The sequence below is a fragment of the Onychomys torridus genome, chromosome 4 (assembly GCF_903995425.1).
Source record: "Onychomys torridus chromosome 4, mOncTor1.1, whole genome shotgun sequence".
Lineage (NCBI taxonomy): Eukaryota > Metazoa > Chordata > Mammalia > Rodentia > Cricetidae > Onychomys > Onychomys torridus.
In genome coordinates this window covers 140,137,932-140,163,886 of record NC_050446.1, presented here as the reverse complement: position 1 = coordinate 140,163,886, position 25,955 = coordinate 140,137,932, and the positions used below count along the sequence as shown (strand labels likewise).

Here is a 25,955-nt window from a genome sequence, read left to right as displayed (position 1 = left end):
GACAGAGGCAACACCACAAGTGACCACCAACTTTATTGCCTCTGTGCTGGGGTCCCACACTTGGGTTCAGAGATCTCTGGGGGCAACAGGGAACTCTAGGCCCAAATTATTGCTACTCTGCAAGGTCTTCTTGGGGCTTCTCATAGTGCCCTGAGAGTGGGTGGGTGAGAGCATGCAAATGATATGCAGATGACATGCAAACCAACCCAGGATCCTCCAGAGGTCTCTGGTACAGCCACTGATGCTAGAAATTCTAGGGCTGACCCAGAAGTGTGATAGATACCCAGGTTTCTACTCTACACTACGGACTGAGTTGGCCTAGCCTCAGGGGTCAAGGTTCCAGGGTTTGAGGGGGTCCCTGAGCATCAGCCCTGGTTCTGCCACTGGTTGAGGAAGAACAGAAACCTAACCCCAAAACAGCAAGCAGAAAGCAGGACACCCCTAGGCCACCAGAGAGGGAAGGAATCTGCCTGGGTCATACAAGAAGGCCGAGGAAAGGGGACCAGAATCTGGGCTTCCTGAGTCAGGCAGAAGCCTAGGTGCTTGGAAGCCACAAACAGTAAAAGAAAGAAATGAGCAAGCAGCCCAGACCCCAATCCCTGGGCCGAAACCCTCTACCAGCTGACCAGGCCCTTAGCCTGAGAATAGGCAGGCTCCTTGGTCTTAGTGTAGAGTTGACCAGTGCAGAAGGGTCTAGAGTGACAGGCTGCAGAGTCACCAGCTTAAGCAGACCCAACTCAGTTATTATTCATAATCCACCAGGAGGCTGTGGGTGAGAGGTTGGGGGGTTAGGAGTTATGTGGGGGGCTGCCCCTCCTGGGGCTGCCCCCAAGGCTGTTTGGAGCCCGGGGGTACAGCGCACCTGGAAAGAACACAGTGGTGAGGGTGTCCGGGGCCTGCAGATGATCGATGAGGGTGCGCTGGAAGGCCTTGCTGCAGGGCGACTGCTGGTGCCTGGGAGGGCCATGAAATAGACAGAGGCTGCAGCCATCTACTCTTAGATCAGTGCTCCGGTTACCCAGGATTAGTCCTGTTGCCTGGACTCACACACCAACTCTTCCTCTGCTGGTTCTACCCTCAGTCTTCCCCTCAGTAAAATGGAAACAAGGTGCCTACATCACTAGATTACTGCAGGGACTGACTAAAGGCACCTAGCACAGGGGCATACACTGAGTTTATGTTAGACAGGGTCTTGTTATGTAGTCCAGGCTAGACAATCCATTGATCCTCCTGCCTTTGCCTTTCAAGTGCTGGGGTTTTAGGTTTGTGCAGCCATGGCCAACTTGTGTTATTCTATCTGTTGTCTGTTGTGGACATTGCACTGTATAAATAAAATGCTGATTGGCCAGTAGCCAGGCAGGAAGTATAGGCGGGACAAGCAGAAAGGAGAATTTTGGGAAGTGGAAGGCTGAGGCAGAGAGACACTGACAGCCACCGCCATGAAAATCGAAATGTAAGGTACCAGTAAGCCACAAGCCATGTGGCAACTTATAGACTAATAGAAATGGGTTAATTTAAGAAAGAAGAACTAGATAACAAGAAGCCTGCTGTGGCCATACAGTTTGTAAGCAATATAAATCTCTGTGTGTTTACTTGGTTGGGTCTGAGCAGCTTCAGGACTGGAGGGTGAGAGAGATTTGTCCTGACCGTGGGCCAGGCAGGAAAATTCTAGCTACAGTTGTTTTTGTTTGTTTGTTTTGAGACAGGGCTTTGCTGAATTTGCTTCGTAGCCCAGGCTGACCTTGAACTCTGAGCTCTCTTGCCTCTACCTTCAGTGTTGATACAACAGGCATACACTCAATACCTAATTTGCATTCATTCTTTACACATCATCTCATCTGGGACCCAGATGTGTTAGGTAAGTTATCTTAAGGTGCACAGCCAGTGAACAGGAAAATAGGACTTGAACCTGGTTTGAACCCCTCCAGAGCCCATTCTTAGTGTCGGATGTTAAACCACCACTCACCTTCTCCAAGAGGCTTCATCCTGCCAGAACTCATATAGGGTGAAGGCAGCATGGTCTAGCATCTTCTGGGCAGACACACTGCAGAGCCAAAGAGGTAGCCAGGCTGGACCAGGACTATGACCACCATTGCCTTCCTGCCAAGGGTCTCACAGGAGCCCTGCTCATCGTACCCAGCCCACCATCCCTCCCTGCTCACTCCTGCCCACCTCAGCCACCCCACTAGCTAGTCAGGGACTCACTGCAGACAATGGCTCTGGGCCCGTGTGAAGTTCATGTAGCAGCACAGGGCACGATGAAAATCCTGCAGGGCGTCCTCTGCCACCTGCACCTGCCTCTGCGCCACAAGGATGTGCTGGCAAGAGAGCAGCTAGCCACTGCGGTAAGCTGGCCTCAGAGTATAACCTCACCCTTCCTAATACGGTTCAGATCTGCCCCCTGGGGGATGGTCCCTACAACCATCAAGACCTCCCAGCATCTTTGACTCCATCCTCCAGGAGAACCACTGACCCTCTCTGCTGTACCACCTCCCACTATACCTCTAGCTTCCATCCCTACCTCAGGCCTGACTTTCAGAGATACAGGTGAGAGAACAGAAAACCCAAGAAGGTCATAGAGCAAGAACAGAACCCAGCACCTGCCTACCAGGTCTGAGTGGAGAACCATTACCCTTCTTCATGGGTTCCCAAGCTCACCGAGTCAGGACCCTTAGCAAGGTCCTCTTCATGCAGGGGTTCCAGCCGGGGTGCCTGCAAGGGACACAGACTATAGGCTGAGCCTCTAACATGTATTAGTTTGGGCAGGTGCCACAGAAGTCCTCTCTGAGGGGCACTGGCCACCCAGCTACTTACCTTGCATTCAAGCTGGTCTATGAGCTCCTGGAGGCGGTTGACCTGCAGCCGCCACTGCAGCTCAGCCTCTGAATTCCACCCTGACGGGGGACCAGGAGGACATCAGCCAGCGGCCCCTGAAGCTGGGAGTCCTCTCAGGGTGAACTGGGAACAGTGGCAGAGCAAAGTCCTGACAGAATAGGAGATACCACATCTTCCCTGGACCCTGTGCAACCAGATCCTACCCTGCCACAAGCACACCTGTATCAGAGGATCCAGGAGACCAGGCTGGTGACCAGCTGATGCTCCTCAGAGCTCTTCGTCCTGCCCGCCGGCTGCTCCGGGACCTACTGTGCAATTCCATATTTTCTTCATCCAACCTAGAAAATAGAAGGTCAGCCTTCCCCCACGACCCATAGGGTCAAGGACTGGGGTTAGACCCATAGGGTCAAGGACTGGGATTCTAGTACAGGACCAAGCTTAGGTGGGGCAAGACAGGTCTCAAAGGTCTTTGAAGCCCAGCCCCTAAACCACCAGCTCATAGCCTCCCTGTCCAAGAATGTGGCTTCCAGAAGGCTGGGTGGACCATGACACTGCAGAGTTTGGAATACAGGAACAAAAAGCACTCACACACCGGATGGCAGGCCAACAGCACTCTCACATACCGCTGACCACGGGCCTGGGCCTCCAAGGTGTCTGATGCCCCCTCCAGGGAGCTCTGCAGGGCTTGTAGCTGATTCACAGTCTCTCGAAGCAGGAATCGTGTGACAAACTGGTCCACCTTGGAGGCCTGTTCATATTCCTGTGGCAGGGCAGAGAGGTGTGACTGAAGAAGTAGCTTACCATGCTGCCTGCCTGCGTCATGCTCATCAGAGCAGCAGGGAAAGATGCAGAGCATGCAGGCCCTGCACAAGGCCAGTCACTCCCTTTCTAGGTTTGTTTTGAGACTGGGTCTTAGTTTTTAGCACAGGCTGAATTCATGATCATTCTGCCTACACCTCCCACTACTAGAATTAAAGGTGGGCACCACTGTGCCCAGCTTCTACAGCGCCTTTTCTGGTCCAGACTGGGTTTTTTTTTTCTTCCTGGCAGGTATGAAGCTGACTCATAAGGATCACAGCCCACTAGTACACTGGTTTTCTTGGATCTCAATTTCTCTTCTCTGTTAAGGCTCATCCTCATCTTTGCCACAGCCAGTGATGCTCCTGGGCACAGCCAGACAGGGTGTAGGCGCAGGGCAGTAAGGCCAATTTTACACTTGGCACAAAATGATGTGTGATATAGCTTCTTTCTGACCTTCTGGACCCAAACTCACAATCTGCATATGTGTTTGTTTGTTCTTTCATTATTCCATTCACCAACCTAAGTAACCAACATTTACTGCATGGATTTTGCTAAATGCTGTATATTCAAAACATTCAGGTCACTGAAGACACACACACACACACACACACACACACACACACACACACACACCCCTCTGAACTGACCCCAGTCCACACTACCAGCCTCCCCTCAGCTGCTTGAAGGGAAGCAGAGACCGGGAGGCTGACCCTGCCTCTTGGGATACTCACACTCCTCAGCTGCTTTCCCTTGTGCATCCATTTCTCCTACCAGACTGAATTGAGGTTCCTCTCAGGTACTTGCTACATAGGGCTAAGCCTAGTGCCTGCAGTCAGAGCTCTCAATGTGAAAATGCACCACTATTGTGGAACATATCGTTAGTAATCTGCCCAGCTACATACCTGGATGGTCAGGATGCCCTTAGAAGCCCTCACCCCCACCACACACCCACACCTAAGATGGGAGTCTTGGGGAGCCATGAAGAGCCAGGCCTCACAGCACCATCTATCATGAGCTTCATTTCTTGCCTGTCACCTGCCTTAGCTTAACCAAGATGGTACCTTCTGGACCAGGCTTATAACAAAAGAGATAGACTAGTGCCTGGTGCCTGTCCTGAAGACTGTGGGTCTGTTTCCATGACATCTTTTCAGTAACTTCCCTTTGGAGGTATACGAGGACTGATCAGTTTTCTGCTGTTTTGCAACCAAAAAACCTGGTTGGAAGAACCACCCACCCCATACCAGATTCATACCAGGAATTTCATTTAACCATCATAATTTGTAGGAACCATAGTTGACTCCACTTCGTATCTGGGGCCTTGAGAGGTTGAACCTTAGCCAAGGTTAAGCACCCAATTAATGGCAGGCCAGGATTCATATTAAAGCCACAGAAATTTCCCTCTATGCAGCTGAGAAGTTGAGACCAGAAGAGGTTATAGACAGTGAATACAGGCGGGATTCTCTGGGGAGTTCCGGGGAGGAGCAGAGCTTTGGTGTGGTGAGGTCACTTGTGAGCTCACAATGCTGTTCACTTGGTGGGGCGGGGCCAAACGGACCCCAGGGTAGAGGGCCGGGCCGAGGCAGCATGGGCAGTGGCCTCTAGTGAACAGTCCTACCATGGGAAACAGCAGTTCCCACAAGAGGACCAAAGCACCCAGTCAGGCCAGCAAGGACAGGCCGCCTGGCATGGAGAAGGCCCGTCACAAGCAGTTCTTCAGCCACCTCAAGCGGAAGAAACCAAGTGTGAGTACGGGGAGGCCCGAAGGGATGCTGGGTGCTCGAGTCTATGCCTTTAGACCCAGGGGCATGAGAGGGGTTAGAGAATCTCTTTAGAGGAGGAGGGTCCCTAAGCCCATATAGGCGGTATAGGGGTCCCAGAAGCAAGAGCAGAAGATGGGGCTCTCTTAACCATGGGTCAGGCATAGGTGTCACTGGGTCCACAGACATGGAATGTCCTTTACTTCCTCTCTCCAGCCCACAGCTTCACAACACATCACTTTCCCCTTCTTTCAATGGCGAGAGGCCCCTGACTCCACCCGGGTGGGTGAGAACACCCGCATCAAGGCTGGGAAAGTACGCAGTGGACCGGCCTAGGGTGGACGATGGGTTCCTGTGAGGAGGCAGGGTCCCGGGGTGCGGGGTGAACGGCCCTGATGGCACCGTGGGGTTCGGGAGGTTGGGTCTTCCAGAGGCGCGGGAGTGGCTTCAGACCCTGCCAGGGCGCGCTCTTCCCCTCACAACCCGCCCACCCAGACCAAGATCGTCCTGCTTTTCCCGCTGGATAAGCGGCAACAGCTGGCCGAGGCAGCAGCGGGCCCGTATGTGCGGCCCGGGCGGCCGGCCGAGGATGCGCTCGGCGCCCCGACGACGTGCTTCCCAGCGGTGGCGCCCATGCTGCGTGGGGCAGGCGACGGCGTGGACAGGCGCGAAGGCGCGCGCGCGCGGGAGATGAAAAGGATCCTGGTGCTGCTGCTGCAGCTGGACGCGCGGCTGCAGGAGGAAGGGCGTCGCGGGGCAGGCGGGCGGGGGACCGGGGCCAAGGCCCCGCAGGGCTGGCAGCCGCTGTATGCGCATCTGCTGACCCACCGCGAAGCCTGCGGTGAAGGCGACCCCCGTGAGGAGCAGCCGCGCAAGCGGCGCCGCTGCCCTCGCCCGCGGCCCTGAGTGCCTGGCGCGGCCCCCAGTGCCAGGGCTCTGCTCAATAAAGAGCACATAGCAACCTGGGCGTCTGCCACCTCTGTCCCAGCCGTCGGGTCCAGGGTCAAAGCTGAGGCCCCGGGTGAGTAGGTACTTAGAACAGCCACCGTCATGACCTGGAGCTAGGGCTGCTTTTATCTTTGTAGCACAAAGGTCAGCGCATGCCAGATCTACAGGCTCAAGGTGAGCTTGAATAATCTATACGTGGCTACGCTCGGGAGAACGTGTTTCTAGCAAAGGCTTGAGGTCTCTTAGTCAAAGCACTTTCCTCCCGAGGTACCCAGTTCTAGTCTCTACCCCACATGTAGCCAGAAGCTTCGTCCAAACTAATCTGTCTCAGGCAGTTCATGCCCCTGCACATAGCTCCCACTCTTTCTCCACTATCCCCACTAAAACCCAAGGCTAAAATTGGGATGTGCCCTCCCAGCTCCCCAGCCTGCCTTCCCTGGGCACCTCCCAGTGCCTGGCCCCCCCCCCCCCCCCCGCTCTTCCGGTCCTGCCACCAGTGGTCTCCAGTGTCAGGCTTACTGCTTACATCACTCCTGAGAGGAGCAGCATGCCGCTGGCTTTCTTGGACCCCACACCCAGCTTCCAGAATAGACACTAAAGCTACCATCTCCAGTTGTAGTCCAGCTGGGGTGATATTAGCACTCATGAGGATGGGGTAGGAGGGTCTTGAGTTCAGTACAACAGATTGCTTCAGAAAATAAAAACTGAGTCGACTTTCCTGCCTCACACTGATGACCAACTCAGAATGCTTCCCCCGGGGCCAGAGGAAGCAGGATGAGGTCTCAGCCCACTAGACCCATAAGCCATGGACTTAAGGATGTACTTCTGTCACTGTCCACAGGCTTGAATCATGCTGGGAAATGTGTGACCTATGCACAGCATAGTACCTATTTACTTGAGAGGTAATTGTCCTGTTGCAGGGTTCTCAGCACATGCACGCTTGGTCCAAAGTGGCTCTATTATCCCCTTCCCCAGGACTGTAATTAGGAACTTTAAGAGATCTTCCCAGTTAACTACAACCCTATGATTAGATTCTTTTCCCAAGACCCATTTCGTCCTTGTGATTCAGAAAACATCCAATATCTGTGTAATCCTTATTTTAGCTTAAGTGCATCTGAGTCTTCTATGTGTAAATGGTCCTAAAGAAAATAGACTATTCAGGAGGTGAGGCTCATTGCTGCCTTTTGGAGGAAGAAACACCACGAAGGAGGATTTGGACTTGTGAAGGTTATGTGAGCTTCAGAACTGAAGGGGTCAGGCCAGACCCCCTGTGTGGCTATCAGGGCTGAGCATAAGAAAGTCCTCATTGTAGCTGTAGATGTGTGGTTGAGAGCTTTCTCTTTAGAACTGAGATAGAAGAGCTGCACATGTGGCTGGAGTACACAGATACTCCAAGCATTTGGGAGGAAGAATTAACAGGCTGTGCTGGTCAGCCAGGCCCCTATTGTGGGCTCCCAAATGGCGGCCACCAGCTCCATGCTGGAGGAAGGGGGTGGGGAGCACTACAAGACTGAGGTCATAATGAACCCAATCTAAGTTCCTTTCTTCTCGAACTATTCCTTCCCACTTCCACAGCCAGGTGACTCTCTAGCCAAGCTAGGTGACCTGCGCCAAGAGACTTCCTAGGAAGCCGGGACTCTGGGACCCTAAGGAGGAATTAAGTACTGACCAAGAGGGCCAAATCCCAGCTTTGGGGTGGAGCCACAAAAAGGAACCGCCACTCTTAGTCAGAGGCGGAGCTGAGAACTGAGGGCTGGTTAGCTGCCCAGAAGGCCCTCAGGGCTTTGGGGCACGCTGAGCCCAGAAGGTGGCGTCGGTGCGCAGGACCCGCCGCGCCCACAGGCTGCCTTCATTGGACCACGTGGCGGTGGTGGTAGACCAAGGCTCGGGCTTCACCAAGGCGGGCTTCTCTGGGGAGGTCCAGCCGCGTGTTGTGCTGAAGAGCTCTAGTCTGAGGCCAAGTTGGGACCAGCCTGTGCTGCCCGGACCTCGGGGTTGTGAGCTGGCGGGCGGCGTGGCTCGTGCACACCCCATCAAGCACGGTGTGGTGGTTGACTGGGACGCACTGGAGGGACTGTGGGAGCGCCTAATGGTGGGATGCCTGCAGGTTCGCCCCGAGCAGTGGCCTGTGCTGGTGAGCGACTCACCATCAGCACCACCGGAGGGCAGAGAAAAGGTGGCTGAACTGCTGTTCGAGGCCCTGGCAGTACCCGCGTGCCACATGGCCAGCACGGCACTGCTGGCACTCTGCTCTACCGGAGCATTCAGTGGGCTGGCTGTGGAGGCGGGCGCAGGAGTGTGCCACGCCACACCCGTCTACGCAGGTCACTCATGGCACAATGCCACCTTCCGTCTGAACGTGGCAGGCAGCACCCTGTCGCGCTACTTTCGAGACCTGCTGGTGACAGCATCTCCTGATCTTCCCCTGCAGGCTCTGCCCCGCAAGACCGTTACACAGCTCAAGAAGCGCTGCTGTTACGTGTCCCTAGATTTCCAGGGTGATATCTGTGACCCTGCCCGCCACCAGAGGGCCTGTTTTTGCCTGGGCAATGGCTGCTACGTGCACCTCGGCAGCGAGCGCTTCCGCTGTCCTGAACCCCTCTTCCAGCCAAGTCTCCTAGGCCACCCTGAGCCAGGACTGCCCACACTGGCCTTCCAGGCACTGCAGAAGATACCCACAACACTGCGGACACGGCTGGCCAATACGGTGGTGCTGGCTGGTGGTTCCACCCTTTTCCCCGGCTTTGTGGAGCGCATGAATCTGGAGCTACAGGCACAGTGTCGGAGGCATGGGTATCAGGCCTTGCAGCCCTGCCTGGTGGCTCAGCCTGGGCGGGGCACAGCTGTGTGGACTGGAGGTTCCATGATGGCCTCCTTGAACTCCTTTGAGTGCCGCTGGATGACTCGGGCCATGTACGAGGAGTATGGCCCTTTTCTGGTGCGAGAAGTGTTCGATTGAGCTTTCTACTGAAATAGAATGGATGGTGGCACCGGGGGTACTGCAGGAACAGAGGCGGCAATGCTGTCCTAACATGGAGAATCGGATAAACAGATTGAAGTGTTTGCAACTGGTGGGGTTATATGTGGATGGGCTACCCTTTGCCCTTTGGGGGCTAACACTGGCCCTCATTTTGCTTTCATTTCATACCCAAACCACCAGTTCAGAGAATGTCAGTCCAGCAGGGCCAGGCACAAAGACCAACACTTGAAAAAACTCTTACATGAGGGAACGAGAAGCCCTGTTGCTAGCTGTGACTCGGGATCGTTAGCTCTCAGTTTCCCCTTGTCTGTAGAAAGTGGGGTCAGAGAGCAGTGATTGGCATGTGCAAGATCTTAGGGTCTGTCCTCACGTACCAAAACCAAAACAAAAAACCAGGTAGTCAGAAAGGCCCCAGACCTGTTCACACCACCCCCAGAAGGGGGAGCAGTTCTCTCTAGTTTTTGAGACAGGATCTCAACTATATGCCCAGGCTGGGTTCAGTCTCAAGTTCTCCTGTCTCCCCTAAGTGTTGGGGTTAAAAGTGCAAGCTACTACCAGGCAGGGGTGCCGCATGCCTTTAACCCCAAGCACTCAGGAGGCAGAGGCGGGTGGATCTCTGTGAGTTCAAGGCCAGCCTGGTCTACAGATCAAGTTCCAAGACAGCCAGGGCTACACAGAGAAACCATCTCCAAAAAGAAGAAAGTGTAAGCTAATACCTAATCCTGGCAGAGACGGTTCTTGACACATAAAGGGAGGGTTTTGGGTTTTTTTGTTTGTTTGTTTGTCTGTTTGGTTTGGTTTTGGTTTTGGTTTTGGTCACTAAGGGTCTGGAGCCCTGGCTGCCAATATTTGTCTACACAGGTTATAATATAGGCCAACAAACTGGTAGGCATATATATATATACACACCTGCCTTCTAACATATACTGAGGTTAGGCCCTGCCTCATAGGCTCTACACACCTGTGGACATGTATACACTCATCTGAGTCCTAGCCCATGCCTGCAGGATCTTGGCTTGAGAGCCCCCAGCAATTACAACAGGCCAACAAAAACCTACTATATTGGCTGACTTGTGTGGGGTACTGGGAACAGAGCAAAGATCAAAACACTAGATCTCTGCCTCTTCCTCCCCCAACAGGGTCTCACTCTAGCCAGGCTGGCCAGAAACTGACAGCCTCTGTCTCCTGAGTTAGATTGCAGGTGTGAGCCACCATGACCCACTAATTGTTCATTATCACCTCTGGTTTATAGAAGAGGAAACTGTGGATCAGGAAGTAAAGGGTAGTCATCAAGTGGGAAGACCAGAATCTGAACCCGAGCTCCATTTCCACAGCCCTGAGCCACAGCAGCAAAGTCTCCCACCGAGCCATCATTTCAGGTTCCCCATAGGCCCTTCCCAGTACTTACCAGCTTTGTAGTGTCCATAGCGGTGAGCACCGTACGGTTCAGGGACTCCAGTGCAGCCAGCACAGGCCGATAGACACCCAGATGTTTGGAGAAATAGTCTGTAGGCAGAAAAGGTGCTCAAGGGATCCAGCCCACACCAATCTCTCCAGCCTGGAATTCTTCAGTGGCCCCAGCCTTCCCATCCCATGAGAATAGCCCATAAAGCATCCCTTACCACACCCACCTGCCCAGGGGCTGGGACACAAGGGCCAACATAGGCCTACTCACCACACAGTTTCTCAGTTTCTAAATTGCTGTGAGGGAAAGAGAAAAGATCCCTCAGACTCTTAGAACCTGCGCCTGGTGAACTGAACATAGATGCTAGTGTCTCTGTCCCTTTTACTCAGCCTGACATGGTATCTGTTTGGGGGGGAGGCGGGCAGAGGAACTTCAAAGGGTCAGTCAAAGCCTTTGAAGCCTTGAGTGCTGATCTAGTCTGGGAGAGGAGGGGAGGGAAGGGGAGGAAAGCAGAGCAGAGCAGCTGTGCATGTTCATGGTGTGTGTGTCCCCAGGCGAAGAAGCAGGGAAGGAGTGTACACTTGAACCAGATGTGTGTATATGGACGCGTGGGAAGATGTGTATTCCTGCACCTGCATCCACAGGAGGAGGCAGGCAGAACCCAGCTGTCCTCAGACATCCTCTGCATGGGAATGGAAGGGCTGATCACGGGTAGTGACTCAAGCCTGGTTATTCTGGGGTCCCAGCTGGAAGCAGTGTGGCAACAAGGCTGGAGCTGAAGAAGGTGTAGGTGGGTGGGTAAAGTTGGCACTGGGCCCGGCGTCTTTCCCCACCCCCTGGCCTCCAGAAAGAGCCATGACAGCAGGAAACACAGTGGGTTGGGACAACCTGGCCAGGCACTGCACAGCAAGCCATCCCTCCATTGTACTCACTCGGTGAGATGCCCATCGATGCCACTGAACAGTTCCCGCAGCTCCGCTGAGCTGAGAACCCCATCAGCAAAGTAATTCTGGAATTCTTCAAATGAGAGCTTACCATCATCTGGGGAGAGACAAGGCATAGAGTTGGTGTCCTTGAGTCCTGGCTGCATCCTGTCCCCAGATCCAGGCTCCCCAAAGGCCCGACAGCATTCACAATCACTCAGCCAGGTAGGGTTCTGACCTTAGTGGTGGTCCTAACTGTTTTGGACAAAAGGACAAGAGTCCCCAAAAGAATATGCTGAAGGAAACAAGACCCATCTTGTACAGGATGCATTTGGTAGGGACTCAGTATCAGCCAAATGGAAATGAGTGAGCAGCCTGGGACACACCAGAGCATGGCTTAGGACTTAGGGACACAGCCCCTGGTCCCATAGACTAGCCTTACCCTAGGTCACAGAGAGGCAGGTGAAGCTGTCTAACAATGGGACTCTACAAAGCCGCAAACTGGCTCGGATAAGAATGAGCTTCCCATCATAGGGAGCATGTAAGCAGAGAGCAGAGGGACAAGATGATTAAAGATGCTGGGATTGGATCTGAGTGATAAAGTTGGGGATGGCTGGAGTCTCTGCCACAGAATGCACCGAGAGCCTGTGTCTTAAAAGCAGTGGTCCCCACCAGTATGGAGGCTCATGAAAGGACAAACGTGGGGACACAAGGAGGCTGAAACACACGAGTCTGGATGCCCAGGGAGAAGAAAAGTGGAGGTTGAGTGGGTGCCCCACCACCTAGTTCAGGGAGCACAGGGTGATGTATCACACAGATCTATATCCCAGACCCACTAATTAAAGGCTTAGACAATTGAATGCTCTTCTCTGATTCTCTATTCCTTTGCCTGTGAGATGGAGTGAGGAATTCCCACCTAGCAAGCTGTTGTAAGGACATCACCAGGTCTTGTACAAGCACCCATCACTGAGCTAAAGTACTGCTTAATATAAGCCCCCACCTCCAGGCTCAGGTCAAACCACAGTTCCCTGCTCCCTATTCTGCACACCATCTGTTCTCCAGGCAGTGTCCCTTGTTTGACCTCCCATTTGGGGGTCTCAAGACTTAACTCTGGGCTGTACCTCCAAGTCCCTAGCTCTCCTACCCTGCCTCACACACCCCTACACACACACACACACACACACACACACACACACACACACACACACACGGTGTGGGACCCAAGGGGAAGAAGCCACACTCACCATTCTTGTCTGCTCTGCGAAAAACCTAGGGGACAAAGGGAAATGAGTGGGTGCTGTGAGTGGAGCCAGAGAGGCAGAGGTCTCCCTCCCAGGCCAATGGGGCCCCAGCTGGCCAGCCAGCTCCCCTATGTCGCCTTCCTCCTGCTTAGGGCAGTCCTGCAGGAGTCTCCAGCAAGGTAGCACAGGAAGCTCGCACAGCAAGTCCTAATGCCGGCTCCCTCCTGCTGAGGGTGCTTCACGGTGGGTGGGTGGTGCTCCTGGACAGCTCTATCCCAGCTGGAGTCTAGCCTGGGTTCGCTCTGATGTATCAGCCTTTGGCATGATCCCAGCTTGAGGAAGTCTGGACAGATGGACCAATTTCCATCCTGAGGAGCCATGGAAGCCTCATCAGACCCGAACCCCGACTCTTCTGTGTCCTCCCATAGTCCACTCCGTTCTCCATCCACCCTCAATGAACAGGCACTTCCCCTGTGCCTCTGAAGGCTGGCGGGCAGTGGTTACCCCTCTGTGGATGCTTTGGTTTTCCCACTAGTAGTGACGGAGTAGCCTGAGTTTAACCCTTTCAAAGCTCGGGAAGAGGCCATCTCGTCATAAAGACTGGGCATCTGGGCATACACGTTTGTGTGAGGGGCAAGGAGGGCGGCAAGGGCCAGCAGATTTTGTTTGTAGAGGCAGTGATGAAGCAGGCATCGAGCATACTCAAGTTCCCTTCTAGCACGCAGTTCTCCAAAGCAGCCAAGCAAAGGGCATCAAGTTCAAGGCCTGGGCAGAACCCCACAGGCCAGGGTCCTGGCTGCTGAACTCTTCCACTCAAATCCCTCAGAGTCACTGGTCTAAACAACTAATGTAACCCTTAGGCTGACTCAGAGAAGGCCTTCTACTAGGTTGGGATCACACAGCAGCCCAGCATGGCCTGGCGGGGGTAACTGGAATGGAGGTGAGACAGGAGAGCTAAGCTTGGAATGAAGACACTTCCATCCACATCCTGCTGTGCCCCCTGACTCCATCTGTGACCTGGAACATGTCTCCTCAGGCCTGAAGGACCGTGGTCAAGGTGCTGAGTCACTAGGGCATTGGGGAGGGGGCACAGTCTCTCCCCTCGGCAAGGACCTCTGGGGTAGGGGTAGGAGAGGGCCAGGACTGGCTGAGTACATCAGTGAAAGGTTTGGGGGCGGGGGAAGATGGGGTTGGGGACTCAGAGCAGTGGCTGAGTCAGGTCAGGATGCTCTCTAGCCATACAAGGGGGCTTCAATGCTGCCACCTGCTGTCCATGAGAGGAGTCCCTTACCAACTGTAGGACTCTGCCACCCTCGGGTCAGGCCTGAGGCTTCTGGGGCAGGACAGAGCTCCTAGGTCCAGAGGTTCCCATGTCCCATCAGCCCAGCAGGGGCTGCAATGGAGCAGGTCAGTGATATCTGCTGTGACCGAGTGTTGACAGCCCTAGCCCCACTGGGCACATTTGGGGTGGACAAGGAGAGACACGGAGCGGCAGACAGCATGAGGAACACAAAGGCAGGGGGCTGAGAATAGCAGGGTCACAGATAATCTGGGAGAGGGACGGAAGCAGAACCAAACAGATGTGGAGGGAGAGACAGAGACATGGAGTACAGAGACCTGGGGAGCCCTGCACCCGCCCACCGGAGCCCTACTCACATCCTGGAAAAGCGCGTGTCCCGCGGCAGGCGCGGGGTGTCGTGGCGGCTGGGGCGCGGGTGGCCGGAGCAAGCACACAGCGAGCAACCCAGCGCACGCCATGGCTCGGAGGCTCGCCGGCTCGCAAGGCTGCGGGTTGCGGTTCCCAGGCCGCCCAGGCTGGCTGGGGGCGGGGCGCGCGCCCATTGGCCCAAGCGTGGCCCCGCCCCCACCTGGCCTCGGTTTCCCTGCCTGGAAGAGGCTTCCAAAAGGGGTGGGGTAAGGAGCCATCCCAGGGGTTACTGGCAATGACAGCCTGCCAGTTTAACAGGACCAGGCGCTCCACGCAGTCTGGTGTGGGCAGTCAAAGCTCTAAGTGCAGGAGCCATAACAGGTCAAACCCACAAGCTGTCAACCCTGGGCATCTGTCAGTAACTGGCGCCCCAGAGATTGCCAAAGGAATTGTAAATGCTTTGCTCAAAGGACTTAGGGTTTCACGCATGTCATGGATTCCCAGTCACCGCTCCCTTCTCCCAGATCTCAGCCCCATCACCTCTTCCAAGAAACTTTGGTTTTTCTCACTTCCAAGACAGTCCTAGACACACGCTCCAAGTACAGTAAGACACACAGACACACACACAGACACACACAAAAGCATCTGACACAAATACAGTTCACTGTGTGTTGCATCTTTACTAATGCTCAGAAATGTCCGGAAGACACACAGCAAGCCGGCTCTAACACTCCCTTTTCTGCACTTAGGTCACATGCATGACTTCCTACCAGTCTCTGGGTCTGTCTTCTTCCTCTCAAGTGGTTACATACGGAAAGGAAATTAAGTCGGGAACAGGGGATTGAGTATTCCCTTTGACCCTAGAGTCTCGAACCCAGCCCTAACACCATCAAAATATTTATTAAAACCAAAGCAGGAGGGAACAGAACTGTTAAGAAACAAAATCAAAGTGCAGTTTGGAGGGTGGGGAGGACAATGGAGGTGCACTCAGACCACAAGGGGGCCCACACCCACCCTCCTGCCCACCGTGTCAGTAAAGGCCCTCACCCACTTTTCCCATCTCAAATCCACATGGGTGTAGCTAGGGTGCTGGTACCACCTCCTAAAAGGGGACCATCTCTCCAACCCATCCATGGCTGTCAGTCTATTCCCCGCCTCCCACTTTCCCAATAAATAAACTGCTTGGGCCTCAGCTCCTTTGGGGTTGGGCAAAGTGGGGGACGGGACAGCTAGGGGACCCTGCCCTTGCTTCAGAGTATAGGAACCTGGGACATTAGCCCCATATCCCTCCCACCCTTAGCTTATTCCCCAGGCTTGCCAGAGGCCTCGATAAATAAATAAACGCTCCATTAAAGCTTCGATCGGAAAACCTTTAAGCAGTGCTCTTGCTGCCCTGCAAACCCAGCCAGCCAAGCTGCCCTACCTGGCCTGGCTGGCACACAGGATTCTGGGAGCAGGCAGTCACCCTGGGCCTCACAGGGCCTCTGCAGCAAGGACACCAAAAGTGCAGTTAGAGCCCCCCCCCCACCCCAATGCGCACACATGAATTCATGCACACGTGGACACACCAGGATGTGTCTGCAGCACACATACAGATGTGTTCACCTTCATTCCCCGGCACACACACACACACACACACACACACACACACACACACACACACACACGCAAACACGCACAAACACACATGCACGCACGCACCATACAAAATCCTTCCCCTTTTGGTCTGCTCAGTCTGGCAGCAGCCAAACCCCAGAGCTAGAAGCTACTGCACAGAGAAGAGGGTATAAATCGTGCTTTTCCAATGAGGCAGGAAGGATGGCCCAGGGCAGGAGGCTCCAAAGCTGCAGGCAGGGTGGGCATCTCCAGACACCCAGGCTCCCTAGGCTTCTGTCAGAAATCCAGAGGGGTCAGGTCCCCAAAGTCACAGTCAAAGAGATCTCTGATGCCTTCACCCTCTTCTAGGCCAAAGTGGTAGTCAAGGGCCTCATGGGGTGGGGAAAGGCTGATGAACTCCCCAGGGAGAAGTCCAGAGAAGTCTTCTCGAACATGCTCCAGGAGTGAGTCAGCAGCCACCAGTGGTGACAGATGGTCTTCGTCCACGGGGGTCCTCAGGCTGCCCATCCGTGACAATACTGGTTCTGGTGAAAGCAGGTGTTAGGTTAGAGATGGCCCAGCAGGAAAGGAACTGCCGCGACCACCTGCCCAAACAGGAGAACAGGACCTGCCCTACCTACCTTGCTCCAGGCCTAGCAGGGATTGGCTGGGATCCAAGGACGGGGATGTGGAGGGAGGTGATGGTGGAGGCCCTGCAGTGCCAGGCTCAGCAGTCCCGTCCTCCCCAGATGTCTCCTGGCATGGGGTCCTCCCAGGGCTGATCCCTCCTGCACTCTCCTCAGGGCACAGGAAAACATCGATGGGGCCTTGTCTGCTCTTAAGAGAGATCTGAAACGTCTGGGTGGAGGCAGCAAGCAGGGTAAACTGAGGCCCAGGTGACCATCAGCCCAGCCCACCCTGTCTTGGCCAGGCCTGGGGTCACGATTCTTACCTCCGCAGAGTCCACAGCTTGTAGTTGGGTCTCAGGAGGGGCCTTGATCACTATGACCATTTGTTCTGCGGGGTCCGCTATGCTACGAAGGTCCTGGCAGGTCACATAGGCCAGGGTTGGGAGAGTCAAGGAGCATTTGAGGAACCTGACTCAGCAACATGGCAGGGCCCACCCCAACCTAGTCACTCTGTCTTGACTCCTTCTTCACAAGGCCTAGCACACACTAGGTGCTCAGAGCCTCATTCCCAAGCTTCAACTGCCACATCTGTACAGTGAGACTATCTACCCATCTAATTCCAAACTAATGGTTGCCTGTGATAATTCCATATAAAATGCTCAACAGGTCTCCAGGCTGGGAGATGGAAATTGCTTTTGACAATCTTGCTGTTAATCAATGGTATTCACACATATTCTAATGAAGTTTCTTTTTGTGAATGAAAAAGCCTTAACTTTGCAGCTACAATCAAGCGCTAATCAATGACTAATGAAAGGTTTGTCACTACTGGTACTAGCTTTTTTCTTTGATGACCAGGTCTCACTGTAGAGTCCAGTGGCCTGTGGTTATTTTTATTGAGACAGTCTCCCTACACAGCCTCGACTAGTCTTGAATATGTAGCAGTTTCTGACTCATACCTGGTCCTGAGATCACAAGCACACACCAACATACTGGGCTTTTCTTTGTTTTCTTGAGACAGGGTCTCATTGTGTATCCTTGGCTAGCCTGGTATGTAGACCAGGCTGGCCTTGCCTTCAGAGATCTACTTGCCTCTGCCTCCAAGTGGTGTGTACCACTGGACTTTTCTGTGTATGACTGTTTTCCCGACATGTATGTGCACCACATATGTACCTGCTGCCTTCAGTGGTCAGAGGAGGACATCAGACTAGTTACAGATGGCTGTGAGCCACCATGTGAATGCAAGGAATTGAACCCGGGTCCTCTACAAGAGCAACAAAGTGCTCTTAACTGCTGAGCCAACTCTCCAGTTCTGGGCTTCTTTTAAAATGAGGCCGGGCGGTGGTGGCGCACACCTTTAATCCCAGCACTCGGGAGGCAGAGGCAGGTGGATCTCTGTGAGATCCAGGAAAGGCGCAAAGCTACACAGAGAAACCCTGTCTCAAAAAAACAAACAAACAAAATGTATTACTTACTTTAAAACGCATTACTTTGTGTGTCTTTGTGTACACACGTACAGGTCAGAGGACAGCTTACAGAGTTAGTCCCTCCCTCCGGCCGCTCAAACTCAGATGGCCAAAAGCGCCTTCACTCAGCAAGCCGTCTCATCAGGACCTTTTCTTCTTGTTTTGGTTTTTCAAGACAGGGTTTCTCTGTGTAGCCCTGGCTGTCCTGGAATTTGCTCTGTAGACCAGGCTGGCCTCAAACTCAGAGATCCACCTGCCTCCTAAGTGCTGGGATTAAAGGGGTATGCCACCACCATCCAGCTTTTTTTTTTATTATTGTGTATAATTATGGATATTACTATTTTCTTTTACAGATGAAACTTAGGCCCATAAAAGCCAAGTAGTTTGTTCAGTGTCCTATGGTGAGTAAATGCAAAGCCAGGCCTTGTTTCCAAATCCAGAATCTTTTAGAATCCAGAGCCCTAGGTAACCTCCATAGTCTCAGTGTGGTGCCATCACTGGCCAAGCTTGCCCTCCATGTTCCCTGGCCAATTCAAGGATATCGCTGGCTGTCTGAGTCCTCAGAAAGCAGCTGCAGCTGCGTGGTACAGATGTGCATCAGGTGATCCAGCTGCTGCTCACTCTCCTGCAGTTGCTGTAGGTCCTGGGTCAGGCCTTCAAGCCGCTTACTGATCCCCACCATGGTGTGGCTGCCTCTGTGGGAAGCCAGTGAAGGATTAGCAGTCCTCAGGCCCTCCATCTATCAGCCCAGCCTGCTGCCGCCACTGTTCTGTGAGAAGTAGGCAAGTTCTTCCCCCCTCCGGCTCTGCTCCCCAGCTAGGCTCCAAGTCAGACTGGCACGGGCTTAGTAAAATGCCTGGTCTGTCAACAAACACCTACATATCCCCACCAAGGAGCCAGGAAACCACACACATGACATGGAATGCCACCAAGACACACCGTCAAGGGAAGAGAAACAATACAGAACGAAGAATGAGCTATCCAAAACCAGAAGAATGAGCTATCCAAAACCAAGAAGACAGATGTACCAGAGAGGGCAGCAGGATGCCTGGGAGAGAGAGGGAGGTACAAGGGGAAGTCGTGACAAAACGTAAAACATCTGTAAGGCCGACCTCAGTGATGACAGCAAAGGCTGGAATGGTGGTTGCCCAGCGGTCCAGAAATGGGCAGCACCAGGAAAAGGAACAGGAAACCTTGAGGGGGTGCGTGTGTGTTTGCTGGATGGGATACCTCGTACAGCTGTGGGGAGCCGGATCCGAAAGGTCTGTGTATCCTCCCCTTCTATCAACCCAGGGAGACACCTCTCCTCAGACCTTGGTCTCTTAGCTGTTAGGAATGTGGAAAGTGGTCAGTACTTACAGCCACTGGATATGATTCTTAGACTTCTTGGAAATGAGCTGGATGCCCTCCAGGACGTTGGTGATGTCATAGATGCGCCGTTTCTGCACTTTCAGTACCTCAGCTGCCCAGTTCAGGTCAACAACACCATCAGCCGAGCGGCTCAGCAGCTCCAAGAAGCGTTTGGTGGTGAGGTTCAAGGACGTCTCATAGCGTGACTTCTCCCCTGGAGACTTCACACCTGGGGGGCAGGGGTTAGGCTAGGCAGGGCTCCTCAACACTCAGCCTGCCCCCAACAGGCCTGACTCCCCAGCAGTGCAGAGTGGCAGGATGAGGTGGGAGGCAGAGGGCTCCTTCCTCTTAGTCAGACCAAGCAGAAAGGCCCTGTGGCTGCTGTCTGCCAACCAAAGCATTCCTCTGTGGCTGGGGAACTCCCCACCTCCAAGGCCCAAGGAAGGCCTGTCAGCCAGCCATTCCAGCTGCCTGCTGGGGCCCCAGAGTCTACAAGCATGCCCACCCCCAAATCTGGGCTTGAGAAGCTAGAGTCAACCATCACCTTTCCCTGGGTGGCGGCCTCTGCCCCGGAAGGACCCACTGCTCCCAGCCAGATACTGATGGTCAGTTTCCAGATCCAGCCTCCGTTTCACCTGTAGCAGAAACACAGGAAGATGCCCAGTAACGAGACCGCACAGAAGACTCAGCTAAGGGCACCCCAGTCTTTTTTCCTCTATTAGGATGCCCAGGTATGCGAGCAGAGACAGATCCCAAGGCACACAGCACTGGGCTATCCTACCATACAAATCATTCAAGTGCAGGACTGAAGATTGGAATTCAAGTTTTAGGTCCAACAGGTGGTTTTGTTGTTGTTGTTTTGTTTTGTTTTTTAAATACATCAGCAAAGAAAAAAATCATAGCTGGAATGCTAGAGATTAAAATGAAGGCCTTGTGTATACTAACATACAATCTACCATTTAGTCTCCTCAGTTCCTACAACTATAATGTCTCACTATTTAACCCAGGCTGGCCTCAAACTTACTGTGTAGCCAAGGATGATCTTGAACTACTTTTCTTCCTGCCTCTACCTCCCAAATACTGGGCTTACAGGCTCGCGCCACCAGGACTTCCTACTTCTGGAACTTCTTTCAAAGACAAGTGCTAACTTCCTTCCCCTTAAGCGCTAGCCAGAACTGACAGTGTCACTTGGGACACTGGTCACTGAGGTCTTGGAGCTCCTCCGGTCAGCTGGCAAGGGGCAGGAGAAAGCTGCTGTGCCATCCCTCATGGAGCCCCGAAGATAAGCCCTGCTGGCAAAGAGTTCACCCTCTAGGTGAGGAGGAACATCACAAGCTTGGAAGCAAATCCCGCAGCCTTAGTCATGCTTTCTGATGAGGACCAGGCTAGAAGCACCAGCTGAATGTCCCTCAAGTCCTGGTCCAGAGACTACGTAATAAGCCACCAAGGAAGGGTAGAGGTCCCTTGGGCAAGTAAGTCACTTCTCTAGTTTGTAACTCATTTACACATCTAGAACCATGGCAGCAGCTGGTGCCTTTGGACTGGCAGCACCCAATGGCTCCCTCTGCAGATTAAAGCAACCCACGTTCAAGATCAGTCAGGAAGCGACAGAGCCACAATGCCTACCCAGATCTGTCTGAGAAGGACCCCAAGCTGCTCATCTCCATGCCCTCTGGTTTAGGCTAGACACGTGGAGATGGAAAGGATCCTGAAATCCCACGGAGAGATAGCTCAAGCCACCCTGACGGGACCAGACTTGCTGTCCTCACCAGCCACAGGCCTTTCTCAACTAAACCCGCTTCCAACCTGGCCCACCACCTGGCACATTCGCTTGCCAAGAATTCTACCCACAGCCATTATCACCCTCCCACTGGACAGTCGTCCAGCTGTCCCTACACTGGCCTCCCTCCACATCTCAGTAAAGCCTTCCAACAGCGTTCCTCATAAGAACTGCTGAGATGGACTTCTCCCACCCTGCTCTAAGGCTTAGCCTAGGCCTCTCCTCACACCTGTGGCTCCCTCCAGCAGGACCCTTAACAATTACTTAAGTGATGTTATCCTTCTCTCTACATTGTCTCAAGCCCAACCTTTGACTACACCCATTACAAATTGCCACAGAGGTGTCTGTCTTCCTGCCTACCGCCTCCACCTCAGAAAGTGTCCTTGGATCCAATGCACCCCTGCATCACTGTCTGCCACAGGCCTCAGTGTCAGTCAACATGTGTTGACCAGACTCCTCACCCTCTCATGCCAAGGAACAGGACAACCTGTGAGGAAGAGGATCACAGGCAGGCAGACATCCTACGATGTCTACGCAGGGCAGGATAGTAACTGCTTCCCATACATTTCCTCACCAAGATCTTGTCTGGCAGCAGTCTATGGTGCTCTCCACCTTGGGATGGACCTGTAGCTAGGGAGAAACCCAAGATATGTACCCCAATGGGCTGACAGAGAAGCAAGCCTCCAATATACAAACTAGCCAGGAATACCTTCTCCCCAGTACCCTAGCCCTTGCTGACCCCTAAAGGCAAGTACGGGGCTCAAAGAGTTGCCTGTCCGTCACGCCTCTCTAGAAAACCCTAGCACTAGGATCCTAAAAGCCACAGGTGAAGACATTCACTAGTGAAAACAGCTGAATGACTCGAACACCCATCCACAGGAAGGGCCACAAAAACTGTTTACTTAGCCCCTGGAACAGCACGCAGTCTCAGTGAAATACTGAGGCAAGCCCAGGCCAACCCAGAATGCCCTCACAGACACACAAGGAAACCACTGTGACAGGTTAACACATACATGGCCCCTTCCTGAATCAAAACTCTCAGCTGTTCTCTAGTTCAGTTTCTAACAGAGTGTGCTTCAGAAACAGGACACGTCTGTGGGAGAGACAGGGCAGACTGTTGCCTGCTCTGGGCAAGGAGAATGACAGTCTGTCTGAACACGGATCAGTCTCAAATAGCCCAGGCTGGCCTCCAGCATGATATACAGCTGAGGAAAGCCTTGGACTCTTGATCCTTATATCTCTACTTTGTAAGTACTGCCATCATGCCTGGCTCACAGCAATTTTTAGAACTATTAAAATTCTGAGGACTGGCAGAGTACTTGTTCAGCATACATTAAATCCCTGGTTCAATCCCCAATAGCATTAAGTAGGCAGTGATCAGCCAGGGATACATAGAATAAAAATGTCACCTCTAAAACAAGAGCCCTGAGCTACAAATGGTTTTTTACAGACCTAATGTACAGTACTGCACACTTCCTACAGTAAACAAGTACTATGTGTATAGTGGGAACCTCGGCTTCTCACTGTTACAATTTTGTAATAGGGTCTTTGTATTTAAGAGTTGGTATCCTCACTCTTGTCTGTAATTGTAAGATATGCCAATAAACCAAGGTAGACTATATTGTGATAGATTTTTATTTAATTAATTTACTTTTTAAGAAATTTGTGTATGAATGAGTGTATGTGAACATGTGGGCACGGGGACAGAAGACACCATCAAATCCCTTGAAGCTGGAGTTACAGGCATCTACAACCTTAATGTGGGTGCTGGGATCCAAACTCTAGTTGTCATAATAGAGCACGTTTACTTTTAAAAATTAATTTACTTTTAAGGCAAAGTTTCACTATAAAACCCTGGCTGGCCTTGAACTTGTGGCAATTCTCCTGTCTCCTCTTTCCCCCTACAGAATACACACACACACACACACACACACACACACACACACACACAGCGCCATGACAAAGTAGAGGTAGGCAGGCGGGGCAAAAAGGAATGTCAGAATTGCATGGAGTTCTGTACACAGGAAGCATTCAACAAGTGCTTGCTGGGTGGAAGCCAAGCCTGAAGCTTATTTCAAGGGCTACCCCCAAAAATGCCAGCACAAAGTCAGTAGAGGCCAAACTCCAGATTTGCAGTCCCGGCCTTTGGCTCCAGGACGTTGTCAGCCTCTCCCACAGAAAATGTTTGCCAGCCCTTAAGTACCATGGGGGCAGGGGATCCTCAACTACCTCTGCACCTAGCATGTAATGGGGACTCACTAACCCAACTGGAGTGAATGGAATGTTTGGTCCAATGCAGACTACCTGTCCAGGCCCCAAGCTCCTACCTGCAGGCATAGGCCCCTGGAGTTTGTGGAAGGCAAGCTAGCTGACCCACCAAATACAAGCCGGCCCTCACTGGGAGGAAGGGCCATGAACAATCAGGAAATACCACTCCCTGGCTGAATGGCTAGGGAAAGTTGCACCATTTCTGGGCCTCAGCCTCCCCATCTATAAGGGTCAGAAAGTAAGGGTGGCCCCCAGGGTTAAGTGAGTGCTGCGCTCAGCACAGAGCCTGGCACATGAAACATCCTTAAAACAATGGTAGCTGCTATTGTTATTATTATTAGCATCTTGGTGATTCCGGAAGGAAGGCAGCACTGGGCACTGGGCCAAGGGGGCTATGGGCCTTCCCAAGATGCCTCAGGGACCAGCTGCCACCCACACCCCCATCAGCAGTGAAAGGCTGTTCTACTCTGGGTACTAGGCCCTGCCCCTCCCATTTGCTCCAAGCCCCCTGCTGAGAACCCCCCTCCTGTCTGCTCCACCCCCACAATAAAGTTGGTGGCCCACACCCTGCGCCGGCGCCCGCCCCTGCTTGGATCCAAGTTCCAAGCTTCCACTCTCCACTGACTCAGCTGCCTTTTCTAGGCCCCCAGCCTAAACTGGTCTTGAGCTACTTGCTGTTCAGGGATAAGTGAAGACTTTATCCAGGGATCTCCCTCCCACGTCTTCTCTCTCCAGGCACTGGAGGCCTCTTCCATAGATCTCAGGGGCCCAGCCCACCCAGTCCTCCAGAGACTCCGGGGTCTGCCTGCCTGATTAATAAAGTTCCATGGCAACCAGGGGCTGGAAGGGTGGCAGATGGAAGGACGAGCAGAGGAAGAGTTGCAGCAGCTGGCCCAGCACCCCGCCCCTGCAGAGAAGGTCTCCCAGACAGGAGGCCTATCCCCAGAGGCCTGCAAGGCTAGGCCTGCTGCACCTGGCAATCCAATATCGAGGCACTAAGGAGGGGTCTCCCCAAGTCACCCTCCTTCACCTCTCACAAGCAACCGCGCTCACTACCCAGCCCGAAGTTCTGCGCCAAGCCAACAGACATCAGTTAAAATACCAGCCCCACCACCTGCAGCTGCGTGAAGCAGCACTTCCCTGTCTGGGCCTCAGTTCCTCCCTCCGGCAGATGGGCACGTGACAACACCCAGCTCCCAGCAGAATTGAGAATGTGGGCCGAGGTTCTGAGTGTGCTAAAGGCTGGGCGTGCACTAAGCAAGCACCAGCTGAATACACGTGAACCATTATCATGAACGAATCCGACGCTCTGGTGAGGACACGGAGGCCCAGAGCAAAGCGCAGCAAACCGGGACAGGCAGGCAGTCTGTCACCGCGCGCCCCGGGGCGGAGCCCGGAGGCCCAGCCCAGGCTCCGCGCCGCCCAGCGCTGCAGCCCGCCCCTCCCCCGCCCGCGCCTAGGGTCCGTACCGGCGGGCGGCCGAGAGCGGGACGCGGTGCACTAGGCGCGGGCCGGGATGCCTGCGGCGTGGCGAAGAGCAGCACGTCAGGGTCGCGGGGGCCGGCGGGCGGCGCGGCGGGGCCGGCGGGGACTTGCGGGGCGCCGACATCGGGCGCGGTGGAGATGATGACGATCTGCGAAGAGTCGAGCAGCCGCAGCGCGCCCGCCCCGAGCAGGGCCTCCAGCGCCGGCGCGCGCTGGCCGCCCGCGGGGGCCACGGCCATGGCGCTCACGGCCCGCGTGGCCCGGGAGGCAGGCGGCGGCGGCGGCGCGGGCCCATGGCGGCAGGCCGCGGCGAGGGCTCGATCCCGCTCCGCCCCGGCCGCCGCTGCCTGCAAAGTCCGGGCCACTTTTACGCGCCAAATCCTTTTTGCCGCGAAAGAGCCACGCGCCGCCGAGCGCCACCTCCATTGGTCGGCGCGGCTGTGACGGAGGTGGCGCCGGTGGCGAACATTGGCTGCAGCGTTCGGGCCGGCGATGGAGGGCGGGACCCGGGGCGGGGCGGCCAATCCCGGGGCGGGGCGCGCGCAGGCTTTGTCCGGGCGGTGCGGGGCTCCTTGTCCCTACAGCCTCCAGCCGTGCCCCGCAGGAGGCGTGGGCGCCGGGGCCCCGCCCCCTCCACCGCCTACTCGTGGGTGGCGTGGCCTGGCGAAGGGAACAAACTTCGTACTGGGTTCTGCACGTCCCGCAGTCTCCCATGCCACATGACCCCTAGACTCTCAACCTGTGGCCTCCACCCCCTCAGCTCAGATTCCAGAAACTGTCTCTTCTGCACGCTCAGGCTCACCACCAAAGCTCGCTTCAGCCACATCTCCCGTCCTAAGATCCATT

General features: G+C 54.1%; 4 protein-coding genes across 7 annotated transcripts; 2 read left to right on the top strand and 2 right to left on the bottom strand.

Annotated features, from left to right (window-relative positions):
- On the bottom strand, positions 1-14,724 carry Necab3 (N-terminal EF-hand calcium binding protein 3). Of its 4 annotated transcripts, none has more exons than XM_036184809.1 (13): positions 14,547-14,723; positions 12,894-12,918; positions 11,659-11,767; positions 10,997-11,022; positions 10,730-10,827; positions 3,459-3,595; positions 3,055-3,173; positions 2,815-2,894; positions 2,659-2,712; positions 2,206-2,333; positions 1,967-2,044; positions 863-954; positions 1-766 (listed from the first exon to the last, which is right to left on the bottom strand). In XM_036184809.1, exons 1-13 carry the CDS (start codon positions 14,646-14,648, stop codon positions 738-740), a joined length of 1,077 nt encoding a protein of 358 aa, XP_036040702.1. In that variant the 5' UTR covers positions 14,649-14,723; the 3' UTR covers positions 1-737. The 4 variants fall into 4 exon arrangements, with proteins under 4 accessions (XP_036040702.1, XP_036040703.1, XP_036040704.1 ...); XM_036184810.1 differs by having other exon boundaries at positions 2,206-2,318; XM_036184811.1 differs by having other exon boundaries at positions 2,206-2,300.
- Positions 5,126-6,565, top strand: C4H20orf144 (chromosome 4 C20orf144 homolog). The gene is made up of 3 exons (XM_036184813.1): positions 5,126-5,378; positions 5,610-5,708; positions 5,889-6,565. The coding sequence occupies exons 1-3, from the start codon at positions 5,253-5,255 to the stop codon at positions 6,297-6,299; spliced, it is 636 nt and encodes a 211-aa protein (XP_036040706.1). The 5' UTR covers positions 5,126-5,252; the 3' UTR covers positions 6,300-6,565.
- Actl10 (actin like 10) lies at positions 7,781-9,486 on the top strand. Its single transcript, XM_036184812.1, has one exon. It carries the CDS (start codon positions 8,431-8,433, stop codon positions 9,298-9,300), a length of 870 nt encoding a protein of 289 aa, XP_036040705.1. The 5' UTR covers positions 7,781-8,430; the 3' UTR covers positions 9,301-9,486.
- A 490-nt stretch (positions 14,725-15,214) lies between the features above and the next one.
- E2f1 (E2F transcription factor 1) lies at positions 15,215-25,474 on the bottom strand. Its single transcript, XM_036185139.1, has 7 exons — positions 25,094-25,474; positions 20,121-20,211; positions 19,586-19,805; positions 18,769-18,921; positions 17,087-17,201; positions 16,776-16,992; positions 15,215-16,679 (listed from the first exon to the last, which is right to left on the bottom strand). Exons 1-7 carry the CDS (start codon positions 25,346-25,348, stop codon positions 16,432-16,434), a joined length of 1,299 nt encoding a protein of 432 aa, XP_036041032.1. The 5' UTR covers positions 25,349-25,474; the 3' UTR covers positions 15,215-16,431.
- Between the last annotated feature and the right edge of the window lie 481 nt (positions 25,475-25,955).